The sequence below is a fragment of the Lactuca sativa genome, chromosome 8 (genome assembly GCF_002870075.4).
Source record: "Lactuca sativa cultivar Salinas chromosome 8, Lsat_Salinas_v11, whole genome shotgun sequence".
In the NCBI taxonomy this organism is placed as follows: Eukaryota; Viridiplantae; Streptophyta; class Magnoliopsida; order Asterales; family Asteraceae; genus Lactuca; species Lactuca sativa.
Genome location: NC_056630.2, coordinates 249549856 through 249572565, shown reverse-complemented (window position 1 = coordinate 249572565; position 22710 = coordinate 249549856). Strand labels below are relative to the sequence as shown.

Genomic DNA, 22710 nt, shown 5'->3' with positions numbered 1-22710 from the left:
ATGCTACACGACTCTACGATAAAGAAAGAATTAAACAAATGGTCCTACCATGTATTATAATGCATAATATGATTATTGAAGATGAAGGTCGAACGATCTACACGTATGATCCGAACGACGTTGTCATTCCAATTGAGGAGTTCATACCCGGAACGAATGTGTTTTTAGAGCGAATTGTTGAAATTCATAACATTGAAACGTGTTTCAATCTTCGAGAAGATATCGCGGAACATTTGTACAAACGTAGCATGAACGACGATTAGGTTTTTTATATGTATGTTTGTTTGTTTTTTTTATTAATCTAATGTTTTTTTAAGTAAGTAATGTAGTTTGAAGTTGTAATTTTATTTTTATAATAAATGAAAAACTAGTTTAAAAAAATGAATGTTTTTTAATTATAAAAAATGTAATTTTATTGTATTTTTGAATTAAATAAAAATAAAAATAATGATGTAGAGTGGTGTATTAGTGGTAGGTATTCCATGTTAGTGATAGGAGAATGTGATGTTGATGTGGCACTCACCATATATGTGGTATGTGATGGGTCTAATGGAAGAACTTAAAACTTTATAATTTAAAAAAACTCATTATAAATCTAAATCCACTGTAAAGACGGTGACTTCTAAATCCAAATCCACTGTAAAGACGGTGACTAGTAATCTAGAACAAGATATTTTTCATTCTACTTCATATATTAAAATAATAATATACTTTTTTTTATATATATTTTATGTGGAAAAGGAATTGTAAGCATTGGAGCATACCTTGGGCCAAGTTTGATCTGTTCAACAAATCTGACCGTTTCATCTTTTGTAAGTTTTTATTTTTATTTTTATTTTACTAGTTAGACCTGTTGGAATAAATCCAACCCATTTTCAAGTCAATGGATATGGATTTAATACTTCAATCGTTACTTCTAATAATATCTTAATTTCTTTTCCAAGAGTAAATTATTTTCTAAAAGATAAGATGAAATTTTGAAATTCAAATTATAATTATCTTTTGTAGGTGAAATATCAAACTTGCCAAGTCAAAAAAAAAAAAAAAAAAAAAAAAAAAACTTATTTTATTGTAGTTAGTTTCGTAAAGCATTAAACATCACAATCAAGTTTCTAATTTATAACACTATTATATATTTAAGATATTCAATTATTCATAAACAATCTTTTAATTCCTTGAAAATGGCGTGTTTAGCGCCCATTGTTTTGTATTCTCTCCATTGACTTCCATGTCAATAAGTTGTTCTTTAATTATGTTCCTCTAAGTGAACTAGTTGTTGGACCTAACAATCCATTTTTCCAATTCAATATTTCTAAAAACTAAGGGTTGATAATGGAGAATCATAAGGGTTTGGGGTTCCATCTCATTTTCATAACTATTTCTTTGGTTGCAACCACAAATACTTGTTTGGGTGTTGAAAATATTAGTTTCATTTGCTCTGAGCAAGAGCGAATTGCTCTTCTCAACTTCAAACAAAGCGTCAAAGATCCTTCCGGAATGTTGTCATCATGGGTTGGCAATAACTGTTGCACGTGGGAAAGAATCGGTTGTGATCATATCACTGGAAATGTAGAAAGTGTCCATCTTGAAGGAGACCACTCTTTTTTTTTATGGCAACTCGTTCTTACTTGGTGATGAGGTGAATCCTTCTTTGGCTGAGTTGAGGCATCTCAAATACTTGGACTTGAGTGGGAATGATTTTGGAGGAAGCCGGATCCCTAACTTCATTCGATCCTTCAAACAGTTGGCCTACCTCAATCTCTCGTATGCTGGTTTTAATGGTATCATTCCTCCTCATGTTGGAAATCTCACTAATTTAAACGTTCTTGATCTCAGTTGGAATGAAGTGTTGATGGAAGATGATATGACATGGACTTTTGGCCTTTTGTCACGCCAGCATCTCAACTTTAATTATTTGGATCTTAGCGGAGCACAAAATTGGGATATGATGCTTTACATGATTCCTTCGTTAAAAGAGTTAAGTTTGTCATCATGTAAACTTTCCAAGATTGTTCATTCTCATTCTCTTAATTCGAGTAGAATAATTCCAAACATCAAACATCTAGATCTTAGCTTCAATTATTACCAAGGTCCACTCCCTGGATTTTTTCAAAACATGACCTCCCTCACATTTCTTGATCTTTCAACCTTTAATCTAAAGTTTTACAGGGAGTTTTACAAACTTGCTAAACATGATTCCTTCTGTATCAGAGTTGCATTTGACATATTGTGGGCTCGACAAGATGTATTTATCTCCCCCTCATCTTAATTTAAGTACCCTTTCTAACATCCAACACCTGGATTTTAGCGGAAAATCAATTGAAGGCATATTTCCATCTTATTTAACAAACATGAGTTCCCTAAGAGTCCTTGACCTTTCAGGAAATTCGCTGACTTCATTGGTTTCTAACATGCCTAATCTTCTAGAGCTTGATCTATCACACAACAGATTGATAGGTCCGATTCCTGAATCTGTGAAAAGATTAAGATCTTTACTAGTGTTAGATGTATCTGACAACATGTTAACAGGCCCCATTCCAACATTTGTTGGAAGCCTTGTAAAACTTGACCTTTCTTTGAATCAATTAAATGGTCCTATCCCAACATCTCTAGGGAGTCTTGTTTCATTACAAGAACTTTTGATGTCTTCCAATTTGTTAAATGGGACTATTCCGGTTTCTTTTGGTCAACTTTCCAAACTCCATTCTCTAGATCTCTCTTACAATTCTTTTGAAGGAGTAGTTTCCGAAGCTCATTTTGCTAACCTTTCGATGTTGAGGAACTTGGATACTTCTTATAACTCTAAGTTGACATTCAATGTTTCACGGGAGTGGATACCTCCAATTACTATCTCTCCATCTCAGTTCTTGCAATATCTTAAATGGGTTTCCTCAATGGCTTCAAAATCAAAGGAATCTTGAGGCATTAATGTTGTCAAATGCTACAATTTCGGGAACCTTGCCCACATGGTTGCGGAAGATGCCCATCGTTCCTCTCATAGATCTCTCTCACAATAAACTCAATGGACCTCTTACAAATCTTCCTAATGCAGGATATTCTGATGTGTCTACGAGAAGATTTACCTCGGGAATATTTCTTCAAAATAACCTTTTCAATGACTCGATTCCAATGTCATTATGTAGAAGGACATATTTGGAATTACTTGATCTTTCAAGAAATAGGTTAAGTGGGAAAATCCCCATGTGTCTTGCGAATCTTGAATGGTTGGGTACCATGATATTTAGCTCAAATCAGTTATCCGGTGTGTTTCCAAGTTCAATAGCTCTTAAGTGTTCAGTATTAATTCGGTTAAATTTGAATGACAATAAATTTACTGGTAAACTTCCTAGAGCTTTGGGGAATTTACAATCATTAGTGGTCTTAGATTTGGGTGATAATCAATTCTCTGGAAATATACCCGAATCGATAGGAGAAAATCTTACATCTTTGTTAGTTTTGAGATTGCACAAAAATAACCTAACCGGAAGTATTCCTCAGTCACTATGCAAAATTTCAAAACTTCATATTTTCGATGTTGCATACAACAACTTAACGGGAACAATCCCACATTGTCTTGGAGAGTTAAATGGAATGGTTAAGGGAAGTGTGGTACTGGTGGATACCATTGATGATATCGATGATGATCAAAATGTGATTCAGAGCACGAAAGGTGTTGATCTTGAATATACAACAACTTTGCAATTGGTTTACAACATGGACCTTTCAAGCAATAATTTTTTTGGAGAAATACCTGTAGAGATAACTGCACTTTCTATGTTGATGAGTCTCAATTTGTCTAATAATCTTCTCAGTGGGGGTATTCCGGACAATATTGGAAAAATGACGATTTTAGAATCTCTAGATTTCTCAAATAATCAGTTGAGTGGGATGATCCCTCCAAGCATGGTTGCTTTGAACTTTTTGAGCCATTTGAATTTGTCGAACAACAATTTGTCGGGACGAATTCCAACAGGAAATCAGTTGCAGACACTTACTGATCCATCAATATATGCTGGGAACAAAGATCTTTGTGGGTTTCCAGTGATAAAGAATTGCTCCAATCATGAGGAAGACCCAACAATAGTTTATAAGAAGGAGCCTACGAAGGTATGGTTGTTCTATGTGGACATAATGAGTGGTTTTGCAACAGGGTTTTTGGGTGTTATTGGAGTTTTGTTTTTCAAGAAGAAATGGAGACGGAAGCTTTTCATGTTTGTTGAGGAAACCATGGACAAGATTTACGTTGTAGTTGTGGTAAGAGTTGCCAAAATGAAGAGAGGAAGAGAAACAATATAGATTCTCTTGAATGCAAATAATTCTTTAATATATGTTATCAATGACTATTTTGCTTATTTAATACTGATGTTGTGCTTATTCATAAGACTGTTTGGATTTTATATGTGTATGACATTTGTGTCTTATATGGATTTTATATGTGTATTGTATTTGTAATATGGATGTTTAAATGTGCCAATATTGAAAAGTAAGAAGCTGGTAATCGACTCATTATCTATTTCTTCATTACTCATTTTTTAGTCTTTAATGTGATGAATGAGGAAGCGTATAACAACCTCCTAAATTGCTTTGTTATGAAGTTGTGATGTAAATATTACTATTTTGACCCAAACCCGTTTTGATGAATTTCACAACCACCCATTTAAGCTACATGTGAATTCTTTTAGCTTCTATATACTCACTTAGTCATTTCAAATTCGAATATAGAAGCATGGATTTTCAGTGTTTTTTTTTTCTTTCTAAATTTTGTTCTTGGAAAAAAGTTGATCGTCTTCCAAAGAAAAGTAACCACAAGCCTTTTGTTTAGTCATATACAAGAAACTTCATTCAATTTCTATGTATTATAAATTGCACAAAATTCAAGCTCAATATTCTTTGTTCTAATTTTGGGCATTCATATAACCTTCATAGTCCATGATATATATTTATTTACAGTTGCAAAATTTGAAAAGAATAAAATGAAGATGTGGATTGATAGTGTGACAGTTTAGCCTGTGAACTTGAATGTTATAGTTTGATTAATGTGGTCCACTTTAGCCATTTCTTTAGAGTCCCATTAACAGAATACGATTACTATGGAATTGAATTCTGCAGAAATTGGAATCCAATTCCGTTCTACTCCAACTTTGGAGTAAATTTATAACTGAATCACTTCCCTTGGAATTCACATAATCCATGGCTGACAGGATTTCAACTTTCCAGATGGAATTCAATTCCAATAATCCCTCACCCTTTTAAAAGACTGAAATACCCTGCCATCTGACACTTTTCATCTACAGCCTTTTAAGTAAGAATCAGGTAGGCAACGAATAACATTTTCTAGATTTGTGGGTGCATGAAAAGTCGGAACCTTTGAGTGTTTCTGTTTTGGAGGCTGCTAATAAGACACCCTTTTGGACACCCTCATTCAAAAGTCAAACTTTGAGATTTGTGTATTTTATACTTTTTATAGGTTTTAGCTTTTTGGTAACTTAAACTGTAATCAATTTTTAACGACATTAAAAGTATTTACATTGAAACTTGATACAACCACTAACTAAAATGGATTAATGACTTCTATTCTTTTATATATAATCTTAATTCAGATTAATACTAATCAAACCAACTTTCACGTAAAATCTCTAATCTAAGTTTTACATCACCATTTTGCAGATTAATACCATATCGATTTTTTGAAATAACCTCAAAAAAGCCATTGTCCATTGTTAAAATGTTGTACCACCGAGGTCGAATACCAGATTCTTCTTTTCTCCTCCTTTCTTGTCAAGACCGTATGTGGGTTCGTTGATGATTGTAGCAATGTTCAAACCTGCAATCACACTCGCGTCATTTTGTCCGGTCTTTGGGCATCGTTGAAGTATGTTGTGTGAAGAAAGAACTGGAGGAGTAAAGAAACCATTAAAGAACATCGTTCATCAAGACTACAATCACCGAGGGAGAGAGACGGCGGCTGTGATCGACGGGATCATAGATGCAACGAGCAGCAGTGAGCCAGAGGTTGAATTCGAGAGAGTGGCAACGATGAGAGTGAAGGAGTTGAGATTTCCAGCAATGAGAGTGATAGTTGCGAGAAAAAAAAAACGATTGATTTTTGGAGGCGATGGCAGAATCTATTTGATAATGAAAGAACGGGAAACAAAAAGATGATTAGGGTTTTTTCAATTATATATGAAGATTGGTTTGAGTTTTAAAATTGGGCTAACATGGGCTAAATATATTTTTGTTTTAAACCAAATGGGTTAGAGTATACAACAACTTTATAGAAAATATATTTTTTTAAAAATTAGGTGATGGCAGAATCTATACTACAACTTTATAGAAAATATATTTTTTTTAAATTATTTTTTATACATAGTTTTATTTTTTATAATCTTTTTTTTGTAGTGTTTAATAAATAATGTCGAACCCCAACGGAAATAATTTAAATGAAGGCATGAACACTACGTCGACATCGCCGTTTTCTACCGATAGGGTATAATATTTATCATATTAACTTTTTTTTTTATCATTGCGTTACAATTTGTTAACATTTTTTTTAATAGGTGTTTACATCTCGTGATGAGTTGATGGAATGGGTGCAAAACATTGCATTCTCTTTTGGTTATGTCATCGTGATGAGAAGATCAAAGGCAAAAAATGGCGTGGTGTCTTATATAACCCTTATTTGTGACCGTGGTCGGGAATACGAAATCAAAGCAACAATTAAAAATTCCGGAACCAAAAAAATCAATTGTAACTTTCAATTGGTAGGTTCGTATATCAAACAATATGGCGGTTGGACCCTCAGGGTGATATGTGATCAACATAACCATTCACCTGCACAATATATGGAGGGACATGCTTTTGCTAGGCGGTTAAAAGAACACGAGAAACAATTGGTAGTTGACTTGACAAATCTGAATGTTACACCACATGACATACTCTCGATAATAAAGGAGCGCGACGAGAATAATGTTTCTACACTAAAAACCATATACAATGAGCGTCTCAAGCTTCGCTCGTCTCGGAATTACGGAAAAACTCCAATGCAGGTTAGTATATCCAACAAGTAGTATTTTAAATTTAATTTATATATTAAATTTTTTATTAATTAACAGTATATAAATGTAGGTTCTAATGGAAATTTTGAACGAGAAACATTTTGTTACGGATTTCTCGGTAAACAGTATATCAAATGAATTGGAGAATCTTTTCTTCATTCATCCACGGTCGTTGAATATATGGAAGGCATTTCCACATGTTTTGATTATAGATGCAACATACAAGACCAACAAATATGGTATGCCTTTTGTTCAGATTGTTGGCACAACTTCAACCAACAAGACATTTAGCATAGCTTTTGCCTTTATCGTTAATGAAAAGGAGGAGAACTATAATTGGGTGTTAACGTGTCTAAAGTCAACACTAGAGAAGTGCATGCACCCATGTGTTATAGTCACAGACAGGGAATTGGCACTGATGAACGCATGTCAACAAGTTTTCCCCGGTGCCACTCGGTTACTTTGTAGATGGCACATTACTGAAAATATTAGAAATCGTTGGAGGAGAACATTCAAGATAGACGATGAGTGGAAAGCCTTTCGTATAATGTGGACTGTACTTGTTGACTCTTCAACATGGATAGTGTACAATGAAAACTACAAAACACTCCAATCGATGTTAAGAAATTATCAAGGTACAAATCTTCTTATTTTCTAACTAGTTATTTATGATTTTAGATTATTTTTATAGATAAATAACATTTATATAATTGCAGATGTTTTAAATTATCTGGATGAAGTTTGGTTAAACAAATATAAGGAAATGTTTGTCTCAGTCTGGATCGATCAACATCTCAACTTTGGACAACGAACTACAAATAGAGTTGAGAGCGCACATTCAAATCTAAAGAAATACTTGGATGGTACAAATTCTTCTCTTGATAAATTTATCGGTTGTCTTGATCAATTTGTGAGGTCTCAACTTTCATCGATACACGATAGTCTTGAAAAGAGTAGAATTGTTCGTAAACGGGAGCACAACTTGCCATGTTTTACATTATTGTGGGGTTCAGTGTCACATGAAGCTCTCGATAAACTAGTTGGGGAACTTTATCGGTTGAATGAAAATCAAATTGACTCATCAAACTGTGGTTGTAAACTACAACATAGTTGTGGCTTACCATGTGCTTGCATGTTATTAGTTTACTTGAACTCGGGTGAGTATATTCAACAAGTGTTTTTTTTAATTTAATTAATATATTGAATTTTTATATATTAATGGTATTTCAATCCAGGTGAGTATATTCCATTAGAATCCATAGATATATTCTGGAGAAAGCTTGATTTATCAGAGTCAATTTCTGTAGCTAATGAGGATATTTGTTGTGAGGATGATTTAGAAATGATTAAAAAAAACTTCTATCAACAGTCAAAAGCAGGAAAAAAAGTATGATAAGGAGGCTAAGAGATCTTTTCCTACCAAGTAAAACACGCATTAAGGAACCCGCAATTCAAAAAAATACTCGTGGACGACCAAACTTGAAGAAACAACAACAAAAACGAGTTGATTCTACAAATCAAGCTCCCAGAAGACGTAGTTATTCAACCACATCAAAATATGATGGATTGAATTCAACATGGATGAACAAGGAACCGGCAAGACATAGTTCATATGTAACCGCAATTCCAAACATGAATGAAGCAATTCCAGAATTTGATGAAGCAATTCCAGACATGAATGAAGCAATTCCAGAATTTGATGAAGCAATTCCAGACATGAATGAAGCAATTCCAGACTTGAATGAAGCAATTCTAGACTTAAATGAATTTATGGATTTGAACCAAGAGCCTGAGTCATGCTACATTCATCCATTAATGGATGACATTCCACCCGTGTTTCATCCATACGTCTCACATATACAAAATGTTGAGGGTGATGGACATTATGGATTTCGAGCAATATATGTTTGTCTCGGGTATGGCGAAGATCAATGGCTCTATGTTCGAAAACAACTAGTACACGAGTTAGAGAGTGCATTCGATGTATATGCTACGGTTTTCACAGATGGAATCCATGAATTGTGGAATTCATTGTATTTCTTTGGACCGAGTGCACCAACAGAACATTGGATGCTTATGCCTGAAACAGGTATCCTGATTGCTAACAGGTTTGGTGTGATCCTTACTTTCTTAACCAATCGTGGTTCCTTAACTTTCTTTCCTCTTTGGAAAGGCCCGGAAGAATTTTTGGCCCATCGGATTATTACAATTTCACTTATACGTGGTCCTCATTATGTTATGGTACAATTAAAAGAAGATTGTCCGATGCCTACCATTTCGGCTTTATGGATCCGTCACAGAGCCCCGTGTGCAGCTGGATGGGAAAATATGTTTATGTCACGTCTGCAAATTTATAGACAACTGAAACCTTGTAATCGTGATTTTATAACTATAGAGGATTGTTAAAGAATATTATTTATGTCTTGTATTTGAAGAATTTTTAAATTAGCTGATTATTGAATGATTAAAGTTTGTCTCATAGTGTTTATTATTAATTATTGTTTTAGTATAAAAAAAAATAAGGCATACGTACATAAGTTAAAAAGAATATGTTCGTTAATATTTTGTTATAAAATATTATTTAAAATAAAAGTTAATAAAAATAGTTATTAGTGTTTATTATTGTTTTAGTATAAAAAAACAAAAAGTAAAGCATACGTACGTAAGTTAAAAAAAATATGATAGTTAATATTTTGTTATAAAATATTATTATTGTTTTAGTATAAAAAAAATAAAAGTAAAGCATACGATACATAAGTTAAAAAAAAATATGTTAGTTAATATTTTGTTATAAAATATTATTTAAAATAAAAGTTAATAAAAATAATTATTTAGAAATAACAAATAATAATCATTGTTAAAAAGTCAAAAGTAGATAATCATTATATAATTATTATAGGTTGTCTATTTAGCCATATAAGGTGTCTATTTAGCCAACCCCTTCTCTTTTTTCTCATTTTTCTTCTTGATTTTTTGATCATTATTTTCTTTCATCTTGTGATTCGCCTTTGTTACTTGATCGTTTTATATAGATATCGAATGGGATTTTCTCTGGTTCTTGAATATTTAATCATTTAATTTTTTTTATCGAGCTTGTTTTCTTTGAATGATGACATGACATACATGTAAGAACGAGATTTAGGGTCGTTTTTACCTTTTCGAGGGATGTGAAAAAAATCCCCAACAATTGTCTGTCATAATATTTACTAGTTGTGAGCCTGTATTACATGAGTTAATTTTTAAAAAAATAAATAAATATAAAAGTCAAAATATTTGAGATCTTTGGATTTATAAAAAAATAAGAAAAATAATGAAATTATTATAATTGAGATGTTTTTTATCTTTTAAATTTAAAGAAATAATTCAAATAAAAAAAGAAACTAATTAGCTTTAATTTTAGGATTTTTGAAATTAAAAAGTAAATTTATTAATGGAACTGATATCCATTTATTACTACATTTATTGTTATTGTTACATTACAATATTAAGTGGAATTTAGTAAAATAGAAAACGCATAAAATGACATGTGGAAAAAAATTAATTCAAAATTACCACAATATATGACACTTGGCAAATTGAGAGTATGACAAATTGCAAAAAAAAAAAAAAACTTTCATTTATTAGAAACGATTTAAAGGTTAATGTTATACATACATAACAAACAATCTTTTTGTTTTTTTTTTTTTTTTCATAAAGCACCATTTATAATTTGATATAACGAATTAGCATCAAAAGGTACCCAATTAAAGCTTTTTATCACAAAATATACTTTTTTTTTATGGTTTTAATGGTATTTTATACACCTATCTATGATATTTTTTTTAAATAATATTCTGCTACAAAAAAGAAAAAAGAACATAATTTGTTACTTCATTTATGGCATTAATTCTATTTTATCTACCACATGCGTATTATAATATTTTTTTGTAAGATAATCTACTATAATAAATAAAAAGATTTCGTATATTTGTCACTTTTTAAGGCTAAAGGGAATGGTAACACTTTTAGTATTATACCACCTTAGATTTTGTTAAACCCCATAAGCATTTGTTATCAAACCTTAGCTCCTTGTAAAAGATAGGGAGTGGTTTGTAAAACAATTTAATTAGAATTGAGTTTGGAAAAAAAAAAAAAAAAAAAGGAAAAATGAAAAACAAATTAAGCCAACCAATTAAAGCCCACCCTCCCTCCTTCTCTCTCCTCTCGTTACCTGACTAGCGAGACCAAGCTTAGCAAACCTTCTAACATTTTAATGGGAGTGATGTAGTATCTTTAGCTAGTGTTTTGGCAAGAGGGGTGACGAGGCCACTCCCTCAAGCCTAATGCATTTTAACATATGTAGTTTTGTCGTTAATTCTTAGAAATTAAATTTCACTTGTCATTTTGTGATAATTTTCAATTTTATTAATTAAGTATTTTGAATTTTAGGTTATAGAAAGGAGAGAATTATTAATGTAGTCATTTTCCCTAATTGCATATCCCAAATAGCCAAAAAAAAAAGATTTTAACCAAAAATAGCCCACGAAAGAGTAGTCTGGCCATAGTTGATTACGGTCAACGTTTGTTGAATACTGTTTTAGGGTAATGGACTTCTCTTTCGTGGTCAGTCTACTATTTTTTGGCTCATTGACCCATAGTATATAATGCATTATTTTTCAGCTTAGATTACTTTTTGATCATTTTTTCTTCCATTGTTTACTATTTATCTCAATGGATCATCCGAAGAACAACAAGGTACGTCTACTTTTTTTTTCAAAATTTTACCATATTCTTAATTAGGAGTACTTTTGGTATACATGGATAACTTTTAAAAAAAATCCGAAAAAAAATCGTATGCTTCATACGAAACCTACGCATTGTGGACTTGTACATCATAGGTTTCGTATGAACACTACGAATTTTGTTTTGTTTTTTTTTTAAATAATGGTTGTAACATGTAACAAATTGTATAAATGCTATAACTCTGTGATTTTTTTTTAATTACCGAAACCGTAGATTTTTTGATAACCTATGGTGTACAATCGATTAATGCATAGTTTGTGCATTAAAAGGCTGTACACCGTAGGTTTCCTTAAACCTACGGTTTATTTGTTTTTTTTTTTTCATTTTTTTTTAAAGGTTATAGCCTATAAACAATTGTATATATTGTTGATTCTGTGATTTATTTTCGAAAAAAATAATAAAACCGTAGGTTTTTTCGAAACCTGCGGTGTACAATCACTTAATGCACAGTTTGTGCATTAAATGGTTTTACACTGTAGGTTTCCTTAAACGTATGGTTTTTTTAATATTTTTTCTTTTTTTCTTAAAAAAATGGTTCTACGAAATCTTAACAATTGTATATATGTTATGATTCCATGTTTCCATTTTGTGATAAAGTATGTTATTGTCACACCATTTTCAAAGTACAATGTTATATTTAGTATACTATTAATTTAGAAAATACGAAATATGTTGTCAATTAATTTTCTTTGGTTTTTTATACAAACTAAATAGAATATATGAAATAATTAAGTCTTATATTGTGTGCTTTCTCTATTTGTTTATCAATTTTTTTCTTTTATAAAACTTTATTTAACCTTAATGTTTATTTAATTTTATAGCTTCCAAACAAAAGGGTGATGGGTAACATATTTGTCAAAGCTTCATATCATAAGTTACTTGAGGTTTTGAGTGGTTTAAACGGATCAGTGCAAGAGATTTTTTCAACAACTATCTTCGGTTACTTGTTGGACCTACCAACTCAGTCTGGGGACGGACTTCTTATTCATGGGTTGTTACTGCATATGTTGCACCTTACTGCTAAAACAGATGCGGCTGAGCATCTACATTTTAAGTTTTCTAGACGTACATTGTCATTTGGACCCGAGGAGTTTTGTCTTATGTCCGAACTTCACATGGGCTGGTGTCCCAGATCAAGGACCGAATTTGTTGCTATGTATAAACACGGATATGATGATAATACATTTCGGTCAAGAGTTTTCTCACATCACATGGACACTAGTTCACTTATAGGAGATTTAGAGGACCTTATCATGAATCAACGGTTGAATGCTATATCGGCTCGCGATGGTGTGCAAACAATTTTTCTATATATTCTCAATCAATGTTTTTTGGGAAAAGAGCTCAATGATAAAGTGACCAAGGGATGGTTGTGGGTGATGGAGAACTTGGATCAATGGAATAGGTATTTGTCAATTTAATATTTTTAATAAAAATACTATTTTATACATTTAACTATTGCTTTTGTATATAATATAGGTTTTCTTGGGGGGGGGGGGGGGGGGGGCTATCTATGGTCTAATATATACCCTAGATTGCCGGGTATGTTTAAAAAATTGAAGAATCATATGTGCAATCATCCAACAAAGTCGTATGTGTATATACTATCGGGATTTAATTTGTTATACCTTTGAAGGTAAAAATATACATTTCTAAATTTTTCTGTCTTTATTTTTTGATAAAGTTAGTTAGTGCTAACACTTATCACTTATTGTATATTTCTTACAAGATATGGATATGGGAGATGTTCCCAATAATTTGGGGAAATTCTGCGATACAACGAAATAGTTTTTATCCTCGTATCTTGCGGTGGTTTCATATTAGGAGATTGACTTAGGAGAAAGTTTGCGATGTTTACAATGTTGACAAGGATGAGGCGCATCAACCAAAAAAAAAAAAAAGATGATTGCCTTTGATGCCGAGTGTTCTACTCCACATTATTTGTCATTTATTACTAGTTTGAAGTGTGAATCATCTAAAATCCTTTCTTATGTACGTTACAACTTTAGAAAAAATGTAAGTAAAATGGTAAAAGTAGAAATTACTATATTAATATTTTCAACTATTATTTATATATCAAATAATTTATGTAGGGGTCATCTTTGTCTGATCCATCCTATGGAAACAACCATTCTACTTAGTCCACTCAACGAACTCATACGGTGTTGATGGAAGATGATATGGCATGGAATTTTGTTCTTGAATATTTAATCATTTAATCATTTTTTTTATCAAGCTTGTGTTCTTTGAATGATGCCATGACATACATGTGAGAACAACAACGAGGGTCATTTATATGAAATTCTCCCTAATATATTTATTTAAAGGTTGATGCTATAAATACGTAACAAACAATCTTTTTGTTTTTTTTATAAAGCACCATTGATAATTTGATATAATGAATTACCATCAAAAGGTATCTGATTAAAGCTTTTTATCAAAAAATATACTTGTTTTTATGGTTTTAAATTTTTAATGGTATTTTATAAACCTAACTATGATTTTTTTTAAATAAAAATGTTCTACAAAACAGAAAAAGAACATAATTTTTTATTTCATTTATGGCATTAATTTTATTTTATTTACTACATGCGTTATTTTAATATTTTTTGTAAAATAATTTACTATAATAAATAAAAAGATTTCTGACATTTGTCACTTTATAAGGTTAAAGGGAATAATGGTAACACCCTTAACACTCTGCCACGTCAGATTTTGTTAAGCCACGTAAGTATTTGTTATCGAACCTTAGCCATTGTAAAAGATAGGGAGTGATGGTAAAACAATTTAATCATAATTGAGTTTGAAAAAAAAATAGAAAAATGAAAAAACAAATTAAGCCAACCAAGGAAAGCCCACATTTCCTCCTCTTTCTTCTTATTACCATACTAGCGAGACCAAGCTTAGCAAACCTTATAACATTTTAATGGAAGTGGTGTAGCATCTTTAGCGAGTGTTTTGGCAAGAGGGGTAGCGAGGCCACTCCCTCAAGCCTAATGCATTTTAACATACGTTGTTTTGTGGTTAATTCTTAGAATTAAATTTTAATTGTCATTTTGTGATAATTTTCAATTTTATTAATTGACTATTCTAAATTTTTTGTTATAGAAAGTAATTAATGTGCTATTAATTTGTTTTCTTATATTTTTCAAATTTCAATATGAATTCAAAATTGTCATGTTTCTTTCAAAATTCATTATCATTTTAAGCCAAATGGTTTACATAGAAAAAGTAATCAAACATTGTTGTTTTCATTGATAAAACTAAAAAATGTGGTTAACCAACAAATATGGCAAAACTATAATTATTGTCCATAGTTTGTGAATTATTTATTTATTTATCATTTTTTGTATTTATTTTGATATTTTATTTTAAAAAATACTTAATATTTGCACCTTAATATTTAATATTTTCTTTTTAAAAAATACTTAACATTTACGTCTTCATATATAACTTTCTTTAATCAATCCGTGTAGTACACGAATTTCACATCTAATCAGATTATATACTAAAGTATTATCTTGAATAAGATTAGGAAACCTAGATGGAGAGGAAGACTGAGACAACTATGACTTCAATGCAATGGCATCGGCATACAAGATGCCCGCTCTTTAAAATAATTAAAACTTTTAATTTAAACAAAATACGCATAACATAAGAGCATCTCCAATGGAAACTTATTTCATAGCTTTTTACTATTCCATTGACCACTCATAACCATTTAATATCATTGGAGTTGCTAGTTTTTTGTGTATTTAGGCTATCCTGAGTGTATGGGATTTGCACGCGTGAGGTGTTGACTTGGCACTTTGGAGACGCGTGAACACTGCCCCTAGGGTGAGTGGGTTGGGTGTGACATGGTTGGTAGGACGGACAAAGACGTGCGTTTTGATGGATGTGCTTAAATTTGAACGTTGGCATCTTTTTTACCCTTTGAAAGCATTTAATAAAAAAAATCTATTCATTATTAATTTAATTACTCCCTATATATACATTCATTTTACACATATTTTTCAAAACAAAATACATATTCTTTCAAACCAAATACATATTCAATAAAAAAAATGGATAACTTTTTCGATACAATTTCTTCTTCATCCGATGATGATTCTGAGGATAACTTGGTTTTGCACGCACTATTGTCTGCGACACAAGACATGGTACATGAGAGGGGAAAAAGTTGAAAACATCGAGAAGAAGCATAGAAAATGGATCAACCAAGATCAAGTGGTAGTGTTTATATGATCTATCGAAATTCGAAGAACGTTTTCGTATTAGTAGAAATTTATTCTTACGTGTAGTTAGATATTTGGAACGTAATTACGTGTTTTTCCAATTAAGATGGGATGCTAGAGGTAGACGTGGTTTTACTACAATACAAAAATGTACGACTACTCTTAGACAATTGGGATATGGCATAGCCACAGACTCATCAAATGAGTATTTGAAAATGTATGAGAGGACGGATCGACACTATACATATCTTTTTTGTGAGTATGTTATAGAGCTTTAGCGAGACATATACTTGCGACATCCGACTAAAAGTGACGTCGAACAGTTGTATATCGTGCATCAAGCTAAACAAGGTTTTCTAGGGATGCTTGGTAGCATTGATTATATGCATTAGGTGTGGGTAAACTGTCCCAATGTACAGTGTGGTCAATTCACGAGAAGTGATTATGGGGTCCCAACTATTATATTAGAAGTGGTTGCTTCATAGGACCTATGGTTTTGACATGTATTCTTTTGTATCGCGAGGTCAAACAATGACCTAAATGTGCTCCAAAAATGTCTCCGTTATTTAAAAATATTTTGCAGGATAAAGTACAAAACATGTCATACGTTGTTAATGGAAATGAAGATAAGTATGGGTATTACTAAGGTGATGGGATATATCCAGAACGCTACAATTGTCAAGTCATATTCATTTTCGGCCGATGAAAAATGAAAATTGTTCTAGTTAGCACATAAATCTGCAAGGAAGGATATGGAACGAACGTCTGGAGTCCTAAAACAAAAGTGACACATAATCAAACATCCAAAATGAACATAGGATATGAAAAAAGTGGCGACGATGTTGACTACTTGTGTTATTTTACATAACATGATAATAGGATGAGGGTAGGTGTAACACCCAAAAATACGACCCAAAAATTTCGTTTTTCAACATAACCAAAAACCATAATCTGAGTGTCATATCATGAAACCATACATAATGCATCTCAAAATAATAATAAAACACGTTGCGGAAAACTGTATCATATCCATGACATATAAAAATCAGGAACTAAATCAACTCCCAGGATGAAAGCTGAAACTGTGGTGTGTGCGATGCCATCAACCCGAGCTCTTCCCTCTGCTAGCGGAAGTACCTGAAACCAAAACTGAAACTGTAAGCACGAAGCTTAGTGAGCTCCCCCAAATTACCACATACCATACAATAATATATATATATCAAGCACATACTGGGACCTTGCCCCCTCCATCGGACCGAAGTCCGAAGCTGACTGACTGCGACCTTGTCCCCTACATCAGACCGCAATCCGAAGCTCACATCAGACCGAGTCCGAAGCTGACTGGGACCTTGTCCCCTACATCGAACCTGAGTCCGAGCTGACATCGAACCGAAGTCCGAAGCTGACCGGGACCTTGTCCCCTACATCGAACCGAAGTCCGAAGCTGACATCGGACCGAAGTCCGAAGCCGACCGGGACCTTGTCCCTTACATCGAACCAAAGTCCGAAGCTGACATCGGACCGAAGTCCGAAGCTAACTGATCATAACATAACGTATCACTTAGCATGAACAATCATAATCCGGTCTGAGCCACGAAGGCTTCAAACATGCTAACTACTGCGTCGGATAAAAATTTGAATACTACTGCTAGCTAAACGGGTCGGCATTGTGGCCTTAGACCCGCTCCTACTGAAAAGGAACTCACCTCGTGAATTGGCTGCTGAGTGAATAGCTCTGAGGGCTAACTGCTGCTGCTCCGGTATCTCCCCGGCTACAAGTCCATAAACACACTCAATCAAATACTAAACACTGCACTGGGTAAAATGACTCTTTTACCCTTGGTCAAAGTCCACTCTCGGTCAAAGTCAACCCACGGTTGACCTGACTCGCCGAGTTGGGCCGCCAACTCGCCGAGTCCCTATCCTCACTCCTCGACCCTACTCGCTGCTACTCGTCGAGTATGGCATCGACTCGACGAGTACTCATTCGATCCAAGAATTCAGACAATCTTCATCCGGCTCGCCGAGTCATATGAACAACTCGACGAGTTGTTCTTGAGCATAAGAAGATTGCCTTGGACTCGTCGAGTTGTATGAACAACTCGCCGAGTCCCTCCATTACTGAGTCTACCCTCAACTCGCTGAGTCCACTCCACAACTCACTGGGCCTACTCGACATCGCTCAAAAGGAAGAAATCGGGGACTCGCGACTCGACTCGCCGAGTCACCGCCATGCAGCTATTCTACACTGGATTCTGCTCGAATCCAATACATACAAATGATAGATCTGGGTCCAATAAGCTGATTTACCATGTAAAGTTTCCAACTTTACGTGTACAAACACATGAACAAGGGAATAAAGGCTAAAAAGGCACTTAAAAGGGTAGATCTAGGGTTATGATGCACAATGGCTCCATAAAGACAATAGATTTGGGCTCTACAACCCCTAAATGAACAGATCTAAGGATATCTCGACATAAAATGGCTTCCATATCAACATAAGGCTTGAGAAAAGCATCAACTAGATCTAAAGGGGATTTTAAAGCATAAAAGGGAAGGAAATCCGAAGAATACCTCAAAGAACTCTTGCTTTCCCTTGGATCTTCGCTCTACAATTCTTCTCCTTGCTCCTTTCTTCTTCTCCTTCTTCAATCCTTCACAAAATGCACACAAGATCACTTAAAACACTCAAGAACGAATTAGGGTTTTCTCACAGCTTTAGAGGGTGAAAGAGGCGAGATTGGGTGCTATAAGGTGGCTTAAATAGTGGGCAACCCGGGGATTTAGGGTTTCTCCCAGACGGACAGACTCGCCGAGTCCAGAATATGGACTCGCCGAGTCGCCAACTAACACGTGCTCGAAATCTCGTCCCTACTCGGCGAGTCAGGCTATGAACTCGCCGAGTCCCTTTACAAAACTTCAAAATAAATACCAAGGAATCATCATACCGGGAACGGGTCGTTACAATTCTCCCCCACTTATCTCAGACTTCGTCCTCGAAGTCTGCTTCGGCTGAATTTGCAAATATCTCTGGGTAGTGCTCTCTCATCTCCTCCTCAGCCTCCCACGTCCACTCAGACCCCTTCCGGTGCTGCCACTGCACCTTCACTAACTGAATTACCTTGTTCCTCAAGGTCTTGGTCTTCCGGTCCAAAATCGCGACCGGCCTCTCAATATAATTCAGGCTACTATCAACCTGAATATCCTCTAGGGGAACGACTGCTGATTCATCCACCAAACACTTCCTCAACTGAGACACATGGAAAGTGTTGTGGATCTGACTAAGCTCCTCAGGAAGATCTAACTGATAAGCAACCCGACCCACCCGGGCCAAAACCCTGAAAGGACCAATAAATCTGGGGCCCAACTTGCCCCTCTTCCGGAACCTGATGACACCCTTCTAAGGTGAGACTTTCAGAAGGACCATATCCCCCACCTGGAACTCCAAGTCCGAATGCCTCCTATCGGCGTAGCTCTTCTGCCGACTCTGGGCAGTCTGCAGTCTACTACGGACCTGCTGGATCAACTTAGTCATCTTGAGCACCACCTCCGTGCTCCCGATGACCTGCTGACCGACCTCGCCCCAACAAATCGGGGTCCTACACTTCCTCCCATACAGCATCTCAAAGGGAGGTCGGTCAATGCTTGCATGATAACTGTTGTTATACGAGAATTCCGCTAACGGAAGATACGTATCCCAACTGCCATCGAAATCTAGGACACATGCCCTAAGCATATCCTCGAGAGTCTGAATCGTCCTCTCGCTCTGCCCGTCTGTCTGAGGGTGGAAAGCGGTGCTGAAATGGAGGCGAGTACCCATCTCGTCGTGGAACCGCTTCCAGAACCTGGATGTGAAACGGACATCTCGGTCAGACACCACCGATACCGGCACTCCATGACGTGCCACAATCTCTCGCACATAGATATCGGCTAACTTCTCCGCTGATATACTCTCTTGGATCGGGATAAAATGGGCACTCTTCGTCAACCGATCCACTACTACCCATATCGAATCCACTCCTCGTGCGGTCCTGGGGAGCTTGGTGACAAAATCCATGGTGATGTCCTCCCATTTCCACACAGGAATGTCTAACGGCTGCATCCTACCGTGAGGTCTCTGGTGCTCCGCCTTGACCTTTCGGCAGGTCAGGCATCTCTCGACGTACCAGGCGACGTCTCGCTTCATACAGGGCCACCAATAATCAGGTCGAAGATCTCGATACATCTTCGTCGCCCCTGGGTGGATAGAAAACCGAGACTTATGAGCCTCATCCATTAACACTTGCCGTACTCCACCCCAGTACGGTACCCACACTCTCCCTTGAAGCGTCAGCAAACCACGACTATCATAATCAAACGAGGCTACTCGGCCCACAATCCTCTCACACTTCTGTCTTTCCTCCTTGAGACCCTCCACCTGAGCCTCCTTGATCCGCTCCAACAACGGAGTGATCACTGTCATCCTCAAACATAGATCTCTGATAGGGGCCGCCGACACTTTGCGGCTCAGGGCATCGGCCACCACGTTGGCCTTCCCTGGATGGTAAAGGATCTCACAGTCGTAATCCTTTAGCACATCCAACCACCTTCTCTGCCTCATGTTCAGACTCGGCTGATCCATAAGGTACCTCAAACTCTTGTGATCCGTGTAAATAGTACAACGGACCCCATATAGGTAATGCCTCCAAATCTTGAGGGCAAACACAACTGCCCCCAGCTCCAAATCATGGGTAGGATAATTAGCCTCGTGAGGCTTCAACTGTCTCGAGGCATAAGCTATCACATGGCCTCGCTGCATCAGAACTGCTCCCAAACCTGTGATCGAGGCATCACAATAGACTACAAAGTCCTCTACTCCCTCTGGCAAGGTAAGGATCGGAGCCTCGCACAATCTCTGCCTGAGGGTCTCGAATGCTGTCTGCTGCTCCGGACCCCAACGAAATACCACTGACTTCTTGGTCAGTCGGGTGAGCGGCACTGCTATCTTGGAGAAATCCTGAATAAATCTCCGATAATACCCTGCCAACCCTAGGAAGCTCCGAATCTCAGATGGAGACTTCGGGACCTCCCACTGCATCACGGCCTCTATCTTGGCCGGATCTACCAGAATACCCTTCTAGTTGACGAGGTGACCAAGGAACTGCACCTCGCGCAACCAGAACTCACATTTGGAGAACTTTGCGAAAAGTCTCTCCCTCCTCAAAACCTCCAGCACCTCCCGCAGGTGCTCCTCGTGCTGCTCCTGCGTCTTGGAATATACCAAGATGTCATCTATGAACACTATCACTGACCGATCCAGCATCGGCCTACACACGCGGTTCATGAGATCCATGAACGCGGCTGGAGCATTGGTGAGCCCAAATGGCATCACCACAAACTCGTAATGACCATACCTGGTCCTGAAAGCAGTCTTCTGTACATCCTCATCTCTAACCCGCATCTGATGATATCCGGAGCGTAGATCGATCTTGGAGAACCAAGACGCTCCCTGAAGCTGATCAAACAAATCATCTATCCTCGGGAGTGGGTAACGGTTCTTCACCGTTACCTTATTCAACTCCCGGTAATCTATACACATACGATGCGACCCATCCTTCTTCCTCACAAACAGGATCGGCGCTCCCCAAGGCGAACTGCTCGGCCGAATGAAACCCTTGTCTAACAGCTCCTGCAGCTGTGTAGACAACTCCTGCATCTCAGGGGGAGCTAGTCGATACGGTGCCTTGGCTATCAGAGCCGCACCAGGAATGAGGTCGATCCTGAACTCAACTTGTCTCTCAGGAGGTATCCCCGACAAATCCTCGGGAAACACGTCCGGGTAGTCTCGAACAATAGGAACATCATCAACTGTTTGCCCTTCTCCCGGGCATCCAAAACGTAAGCTACAAAACCGGCGCAACCCTGCTGAACATAGCGCCTCGCCCTTGCGGCGGAACAAAAGGTTGGTCCTTGCTGTGGCCTCTCGCCCTGAATCACCAACTCTCCCCCACTGGGAGTGCGAACCCTCACTAGCTGAAGCTCACAATCAATCACCTCCCCATTGGGGCTTAGCCAATCCATACCCACAATAACCTTATTCCCTCGCAGGGGAATAGGTACCAGATCCACTGAAAACTGCTCATCAAATAACTGAAGAGAACACCCTCTATGCACTCTTCCGACCCTCACGGTCCTATCATCCGCTATCTCAACCTCTAATGGACAATCCAGCTCCCCTGGAGCTCTACTGAATCTTTTGCTAAGCGCAAGTGATACGAATGATCGGGTAGCCCCCGAATCGAATAATACCATAGCAGAAATGCCGTTCACAGAGAACGACCCTGAATAAAACATACAATCATAAGCAATATTCAATCAATAATAATAAAGAGATAAAGGGAAGATACATACCCGTCACCACATCAGGAGTCGCTCGCGCCTCCTCTGCTGTCATCTGAAACGCCCTACTCTTCGCCACTGGCGCATCAGCTTGGCCCTGCCGGCCATCTGTAATCCTCAAAGTAGCAGGGGCAGGTGCAGCCACCTTCCCTGCTGCAGCTAAACCCGGACACTGGGACTTTTTATGTCCCCTCTGATTACACTGAAAGCAAATCAGATCTGATGCTGCAACGGCAGTAGCAGGAGCCGTACAATCCCTA

At 36.3% G+C, this 22710-nt stretch overlaps 2 protein-coding genes across 2 annotated transcripts; both read left to right on the top strand.

Annotated features, from left to right (window-relative positions):
- Positions 1-883: 883 nt before the first annotated feature.
- On the top strand, positions 884-4450 carry LOC111893257 (receptor-like protein 19). Its single transcript, XM_052766130.1, has 2 exons — positions 884-1764; positions 1837-4450. Exon 2 carries the CDS (start codon positions 2818-2820, stop codon positions 4294-4296), a length of 1479 nt encoding a protein of 492 aa, XP_052622090.1. The 5' UTR covers positions 884-1764; positions 1837-2817; the 3' UTR covers positions 4297-4450.
- Positions 4451-6412: 1962 nt separating this feature from the next.
- LOC128127949 (PKS-NRPS hybrid synthetase cheA-like) lies at positions 6413-9461 on the top strand. Its single transcript, XM_052766699.1, has 6 exons — positions 6413-6487; positions 6558-7046; positions 7126-7690; positions 7772-8149; positions 8291-8380; positions 8425-9461. The coding sequence occupies exons 1-6, from the start codon at positions 6413-6415 to the stop codon at positions 9459-9461; spliced, it is 2634 nt and encodes an 877-aa protein (XP_052622659.1).
- Positions 9462-22710: the final 13249 nt, after the last annotated feature.

What these genes read in the sequence shown, in the direction of transcription:
- LOC111893257 (XM_052766130.1), top strand. Translation starts at nt 2,818, where the DNA reads ATGTTTCACGGGAGTGGATACCTCCAATTACTATCTCTCCATCTCAGT.
- LOC128127949 (XM_052766699.1), top strand. Translation starts at nt 6,413, where the DNA reads ATGTCGAACCCCAACGGAAATAATTTAAATGAAGGCATGAACACTACG. An exon ending in CGCCGTTTTCTACCGATAGG is followed by an intron (nt 6,488 to 6,557) that starts GTATAATATTTA and finishes TTTTTTTAATAG; the next exon opens with GTGTTTACATCTCGTGATGA. An exon ending in TGACTCATCAAACTGTGGTT is followed by an intron (nt 8,150 to 8,290) that starts GTAAACTACAAC and finishes ATTTCAATCCAG; the next exon opens with GTGAGTATATTCCATTAGAA.